This window comes from Etheostoma cragini, chromosome 16 (assembly GCF_013103735.1).
Source record: "Etheostoma cragini isolate CJK2018 chromosome 16, CSU_Ecrag_1.0, whole genome shotgun sequence".
In the NCBI taxonomy this organism is placed as follows: Eukaryota; Metazoa; Chordata; class Actinopteri; order Perciformes; family Percidae; genus Etheostoma; species Etheostoma cragini.
This window is the reverse complement of record NC_048422.1, coordinates 14662233-14670047: the sequence shown is the minus strand read 5'-3', so window position 1 is coordinate 14670047 and position 7815 is coordinate 14662233. Positions and strand designations below refer to the sequence as shown.

At 40.3% G+C, this 7815-nt stretch overlaps 1 protein-coding gene across 1 annotated transcript in view; it reads left to right on the top strand.

Moving 5' to 3' along the window:
* Positions 1–7815, top strand: part of tbx5a (T-box transcription factor 5a) — a 16920-nt gene that overhangs the window by 2362 nt on the left and 6743 nt on the right. Inside the window, exons 4-5 of the mRNA XM_034896806.1 lie at positions 958–1077; positions 1955–2102. Coding sequence (XP_034752697.1) covers positions 958–1077; positions 1955–2102 — 268 coding nt within the window. The remainder of the gene's footprint in view (positions 1–957; positions 1078–1954; positions 2103–7815) is intronic.

The following is a 7815-nucleotide window of genomic DNA, read 5'->3' as shown; positions in this document are numbered from 1 at the left end:
GTGTGTGTGTGTGTGTGTGTGTGTGTGTGTGTGTGTGTGTGTGTGTGCGCGCGCAGACACTTAACGTGACAACACTTTTGCAGCAACATGTTATGCAGGGACCGTACATGTGTCTCGCTGTCGGCTCCACAGTTGCCCTCAGACTGCATCCTGTCAAACAGCGCTCGTCTGCTGAGTGGGAACCTGCACACATGCATGATGACCGCTAGCGTCTGCTCATGTCAGAGTGGCCGCTGGCTCACTTTTGGGTTGCCATTATAAATGAATGCATAGGCTACTTATAGTTTAACAACAGCAACATTTCAACGTGCTTTCCAGTGCGGCCAGAAGTCAGTTATTGTCACACATCTGCATAAAGTCTACATTATATTCCCGTCAGACATATCTCTCCTGTGTTTTGTCTGAAATGATGTTGCACAGCAGCAGCTCCCCTTCGTCCTCCTCAATCCTTCCTTTTGGCTCGTGAGACTGCTCAGGCTTACTCACGTTATGTGTTTTTTTGTTGTTGTTTTTTTTTACAATATGAGAGCTACCAAATATCCAATATGATTAACTAAACGGATCCAGCCAAAACATCTGGCCCGCAGGTCCCTCTCCGAGCCAACGGCGGCCATGTAAAGCTGTTACCTCTGCCTACCTCTCCAAACCTAATCGACATATTTATTTGAAGTGTTAAACGATCAAATGTGACTTGCTTGAATGCATTATAATATTGGTCTCAAATTGTAATAATTATAAAAAACAAGAAAGTCAAAACCTTATAATGAAAACACGTTTGTTTTCATAATCCAGTTTTGGAAAACTTGGCAATGCATGCTACATTGGGTGTGCATTTGTTCCTCTACCGAGCAGAAAATCACAAACAAAAAAAAAAACCACAGCCTATGTCGCCTTCTTTTTCTACTGTCTGACAGAAATACGACATAGCGCCATAAAACCGTGTTTTTCCCTTTACAGACGAATGTTCCCCAGCTTCAAAGTCAAAGTCACGGGATTAAACCCCAAAACTAAATATATTCTCCTGATGGATGTTGTTCCTGCGGACGACCATCGATACAAATTCGCCGATAACAAATGGTATGTACAATCTAACACACACAAAAACGAATTTATTGAGGACTTTTTCTTGCACTTTCAAACGTTTCTTGTAGATTTCCCAATAATAAGGGTTGTTGTTTTGAGGGTCGCAGCTACTCTCTCTGGAGTTTATTCCAACGGGACATTTTGTATTTTATTCCTGATGGATGAGAATCGGAAGTGGAGATATTATTCGACAGAGAATTAGGAACTGTGTGCATTCTAGTGCTTGCCAAGAAATGTTGTCAGCGGGAGAAATGTTTTCCTGGAGCTGTTGAATTAATGTTGCTGACTCTTCCTGTAACTATGTGTACTGCATCAAGGCTGTTTTTCCACAGTGGGGCATTAACAGGGTTATTTGTTTAGTGTCATGTCTATCTCCCAAAGTCTTGTTTGGGTCAGCGCATTTCAGCGAGGGGATATTTCTAGAGGATAATCACATCCCAATACTGCCGATAATGACCTGTCCGAAGCATGTCCCGGAACTAATTCTCTTCTTGATCTCACGATGTTGGAAAACAATGTCTGCCAGCTCTTATCTGACCTCTGACCATCCAAAACCAACTTCTCAGATTATTCTATATAATTAGAAGTTCTTGTATTAAAGAAACCTTAATGCAATGTTTTGATTAGGAGATAACAAGTAGCAAGAGTGTCCAAATTGGTCTTATTTTAGTTTCCTGTCCTTCTATTAAATACGTCGCATTCAATTCAGATATCCCTCTGTATAATTTCAAATGTGACAATGAAATATTAGCCTGAAGCTGATGGGGGAACGTTGTCTAATTAACATTTTACACTAAGAGCACGTCGGCCGACTTCAGTGGCAGCATGGCCGATCCGAGGTGTGACTGTGTTGTTGTGTTGTTGTGTTCAGGTCCGTGACCGGGAAGGCGGAGCCCGCCATGCCCGGCAGGCTCTACGTCCACCCGGACTCTCCCGCCACGGGGGCGCACTGGATGAGGCAGCTCGTCTCGTTCCAGAAGCTGAAACTGACTAACAACCACCTGGACCCGTTCGGACACGTAGGTGCCTGGGCCTATCCAATATACTATTTAACCACATGTCTGTGAATGCATTGATCAGAGTCCAGGGAATGTGTTTTTCACTTGGCGTGTTGCTCAGTGGCACTTCAGCAGGGAGGCTTGCCACTAAAACACACACACGTCGTCCCTTTCTACCCATCTTATATATCTCAACACAAGTGCTGGTTTGCACAGCTGAACTGGGAGTAACGATTATTATTTTTTAATTTCAAGACTTCGTTACGCATTTGTATGATAATAAAAACCCAGCTAAAGGAGACCAAATCAGTGGCGTCAAGACTCAAATAGCTCCATTTGGAAAAAAGACAAAATGTCACATGGAGCGAACTGTGCAAATGAATGAATTAGATAAATTATGAGTAATATTATTATAAATATTATAAGTGTTATTGTTATTATTATTATATAGAGCATTATTTAAATTTTAAAGTTGTAAGTCCCGCACACTGACCATTACGCAAGCAAGAATTTAGTCAGGAAACACAACGCTTTGGTTTTTGACATTCATCAGGTAAAAGTTGTAACTTTAAAAGACTGGGTTTTAAGTTTAGTTTAGGTTTTACGTTGTATGTGTTTTTTGTTAATACTCTTTGCCCATCCTGTATATTGGAATTACCATTTAACTATTGGTTTTCCATGATTTAACTAAAATTGAAAAAGATACAGCTGCATCCTTCCTATTGGGTGTGAAAACCAAAACAGTGATTGGCATGACCATGGCTGAATGTTAAGTTAAATTAAAATGCAGTCACTCCTCCACTTCTCCGTCACCAGGCTCTAAACTCAACGACGTTGTTAAGTTTTGTTTTTACCAATTTCCGATTTCCTTTCTTGTTTTAATTAATTCTCTTTCAAATGTTTATCTTTCAATCCTCTATTTTGTAATAATTCCGTCTTTTGCTCAGATCAACACCAAAGGATACAGTTCCTTATGCCTGTGGAGCTTCCTTGAAACTATATTTTCTGATGTTGCAAATTATAACATGTAATGCAAATGATTGTTTTAGGTGTTTGATAAAAAAAAAAAAGTTTCTGTAAATATAATCCTTTTTTTTTTTCCTATCAGGCTAAAAAAAAACTATCTCAGAAAAACTATTTACATCGATTTCGCAATCTAGCTATGCATTCTTGCACTTAATTCTTTATTAAAACAATCAAACCCAAAGAAAATGAGTTAAACAACAGAATGTTAAATTAGCAGCAAGAAAAATTAAAACAACTGTTTAATTCAAGTATGGCCTGTTGAAAAAACCAGCATGAGAGATAGACTTGTATCTCTGAGAAATACATGAATACATGCTTTGCCAAAATGAATCTACGTATATAAGAGTGTCATTTTGTGTAATATTGTATATGATCTGTGATGTGTAGAGAAAACTGCTCTTTCTGATTCTCAACTAATTTGAAATTAGAATATTTGTCGTCGTTGATGGTAAAGATAAATAACATATCTGGTTCCAGTGTACTCTTTCTGTTGCCCAGGTTGATTATTGCACCCCTGGATGCATTAAAGTTGTAGACCTCCTGAAAGTCAGCGTAGATAAGTAATGGGGAGTAGTTGGGCATTTCTTTTAAGCAAGAGGCTATTGTACCCCCACCCACCTCTTCCCTCAGCAGTTAGGGACTGGGTATGGTATCCATTTCCTAACTTAAACTTCTCATTATTCTACACTCTCTATCAGGCCTCAGGCTTTTGTGATTCCAGTCTTACCCAAAACACAAACATCACTTACTTCATCAACTAATGGGCCTGTTGGCGTCAGGTTTTCATAAAATTCTAAGTTGATGGGCACGCCGAGGCCAAATGAAATGTCTTGTTGTAGAAACGGAAAAGTCAAACAATTAGCTCTTTTACTAATGGGCCTCCTCATTAGAGGAGAAAAACAATTAGGAGGTTGGCAAACGGTACATTAATAGCTACTTTAGGAGGTAGGTAAATAATGTGGAAAACACAAGAAATTGAATAAGAGATTATTATAAGTGTTCATGTTGTTAGAGGAATTAAACTGAAAAAGTTTGAAATCTGATGAGGAAAAGGTTTATTTGCTGACCATATAAGCGACCCTAAAACATGCAGTCCTGTTATAATGTTCTAGTGATAATATTGAATGTATTCCAATCATCATTCCTGCTGAATACCGATTGACAACTATTTATAGAGCTACAGGTACTCAGTTTGATGATGAGTCTAAAATGAGACTGCTACACACAGACCCCTCTCTATCCATAAGGCGCCTATATTGGGGTTGTTGCATTGCCAGAGCCCAGCTGGTGAAATGAAACTGGAGCTCTGTTGGAATGGGAGCAGTGTTGTAAATTTTGGGTTAAAGTGCGTTTTTGATCGGTTGCAGTGGTTCCTGGCTTGGCCTCTTTCGTGCTGGGAGACAGCACCCTGGGATTCATAAATGAAACGCTGGTGGCTGGCCAGAAATATATTGCATTGGCTTGTTGGTCCAGCTGGTTGAAATAACTTGTAGATGACTTCTAATTACTAGCAGTGAGACATGAGACCTAAACATATTGCTGATGTTGAAAAGACCCATTTAGGATGGGCCTGAATTGATCGTTTTTCTCTAGAAATGTCTGGTAATTGGACATGCGTCAGCAGACCGAGCTCACCAGCTCAGGCCTGTTGTGAGGCGTCTCCTAGGAAACAAGGGAGGCTGAGCCCAATGGGGCCGGAGTGTGTGTATACAGTTAATTGTCTAGCTTTATTTTTTAATCAATTGATATGTCAAAAGGTTGTCTCCTAAATTGTTGTATACCACTAACTTGCGATGATAAATGGTTTTTGTTGGAAACAGGATTTTGAAATTGTGTAATCATAGTTTTGAATAAGTGTGTTTATTTTTCGCGGAATAACTTTTGTTGATATGCTCAGAGTGACATGACATGGGCATCTCACAGGCACATATATGTTGTAAATGGTTCAAGTATTTGATCAAATCTTGGTCTTAAAGTAATCAAAGGTCCCTTCTCCACGCAGTTTGGGCCAAATACAGTCTGGTTGAGGATAATGCATTTTGAACATGGTTTTATGGTGAAAATGGTTTTAATTAACATTGTAACATGCATGTTAATAACAAAAAACTGCAGCAGTTTTGGAAAGTATCTAACTAACCACGTTTACTCAACATAGTTAAATACAACTTTGAGCTATTTGTACTTGTGTACCACTTTATACTTTTACACAAATATACTTTTTATGCACTAAATTTATTAGATGGCTACAGTGCAGTTAGTAGTTACTTCAGAAGCATAAGTAGTTATAATGAGCTTCACCTTGACCATCTGCAACATTACAGTTCTGCTTACTGGATCCATGAGTAATAATCATCCATTATTATTGTGCATATATAACAATAAAACTGGAAGGGGATTCTGCATCAATACTTCTTAAACCGAAACTTGAATTTTTTGAACTGTATTTAAATTCCTAAAAATCATTTTTTTTGTCTCTGGTTTCATAAAAAGCTGCAGTTTTTGCATTGAGCTCCTTCTCAACTCCTGGGATAGTTCTCAGTGTTATTCATTCCCCCCCCCCCCCCCCCCCCCCCCCCCCCCCCCCCCCCCCCCCCCCCCCCCCCCCCCCCCTCAATTTGCCCCTGCACTCGTCTCCCTGTCTTCCCACACATGTTTTGGCCAGGAGGGTGGAGTGTGAGGATCGCACTGTTTACATTTGAATGGCAGTGTGCGATGAGCAATAGATGATGGTGTACAAAGCCTGCTGATCCCGAGGCTCGGGGAAACTCTCTGATGTGGTGGAACTTGAAAGCAAAGGGCAGCTGCTCGGGACCCAAAGTGATCCCTCACTATCATTAAATACTATCATCCAGAGGTTGGGGGGAACAGAGATACAGGGACCCAGGAAGGGCAGCGGCTGGGCCAGGGAGTCGAGGCGTGTGCTGGGGTCCCAGTGGGTGGTCCACAGCTACTCCCCCCCTTCCCCAACCCCCTTACTAACACACATACTGGACATCAGCAACCCACACTCTGTGGACCATGCTGTGTACAAGGTTAAATGTGCATTTAGATATTTCCATGCAACTTGTAATGTGTCTTAGTGGCAGGCATTTTTAGCTCACAAAACCATGTAGTGTGGTGAATAACGTCTTTGCAATGATTGTTGTGTTGTTTGTCCAATCTTGGACGCATCTCTGCAGACCTGAATGAATGCGTGCATGAGACAAAGTTTTGTTTAACTTATGTTTTCTATGCACTGTGCTCAAATGGTTTTGAAAAGCTCTTTCACTGAACTAAAAGCCTCATTTACAAATCCAAACAGAATGGCAATGCTGCTTGGAACATGTGGTTATTTTTTTTTATTTTTTTTGCACGATGACATAACTTCACAACACAGGATGCAATCCCACACTTAAAACAAAACCGAGCTACCGTGGAATACAGCAACACAATTTCATTTCTCTCAGCCTGAGGCTCAGTTTTGATAAAACTATTACCCCTCAGAGCAAAATGCAACCCTAAAACCACTTTACTGTCATTGTCAAATTAGCAAACACAAAGTTTCCATCTGCACGCGACTCTTCCACAGCTTGCTTATCTAACTAAACTGCTACACTCAGCAGACACTGCATCAGGGTCAGTAACTTTCTTTAAATCATCTTGCATCTACAAGGTGCATGGCAGGCAGTTGAAAAGCCATTTTATTCCCAGTTTCACCCCATTACAAAAACCTATTGCACCATGAAATAAGATCACAGTCAGCTGGAAATTGATAATGAGTGACTACTGTATTGTCTTTGTAAGCCTGTATGGTCCACTTGGCTCTAAGAAAAGACTTGGGGGGGGTTGTCTGTTTAATGCTATAGGATGCCCCCACAGGTACTGGAGGTCAGGGCGATCCCTTGTCTCCTCTCATGCTGGCAGGGAAAGGGCAGGTACAAAAACAACCTTTAAGATAACAGACTGAAGGAATGCCTATGGGACAGAATGGTGGGGGTAGGTGGGTGAAAAAACAAAAAGGAGTGGTAGAAAAAAAAAAGCCCCTTTTTCAATCTTTAAGAGTGGATCTGATAAAAATAAAAACCATTAGATGTCTTTGGGGCTCATGACCATGACTCCCTGGTCCGTCAAAACAATTAGACTTAAGACCCACGGATGAGAGGGCCTCAAAAGAGAAGTTCAAGGCTCAAGTTCAGCTGTGCAGACGCGTCTTTATGTCGCCAAGCTAGTCACGGGTAGTAGTCATCACTTAAAATTAACTAGGTTAGTCAGGTTAGAGGAGCATAAAGAGACAGGACATGCTTATGTTACCCTATCACTGTCCTGGGACTGCTCATCTACTCACAGCACTGTAATAATTGTAATATAGTGAGTATTGTATCTGCAAACATACAATAATGAGTTTGCAGTTACATAACGGGGAAGTTTTGTTTCAGTTTTGGCTAGAATAGAACTTGTCAGAAGAAAAGTTACATGAGGAAGCCATCTACAAATACTAAATAAAAGCAGACATGGCCCAATTTAATTTCAAATATTAATGAAAGCAGTAAAACCTTCATTACATTTTGTAGTGCAATAAAAGTTTACCTTTTAATCAAACATGTAGGCTAATTTGGCCCAAAAAAAACGACAGTTCTTCAAACTTTACAAACATTTTAATTGAATCTATTGGGTCTCTGTGAGATTAATAAAATACTTTGCCTCGACCTAAGTTGCTGCCAAGTCTTGT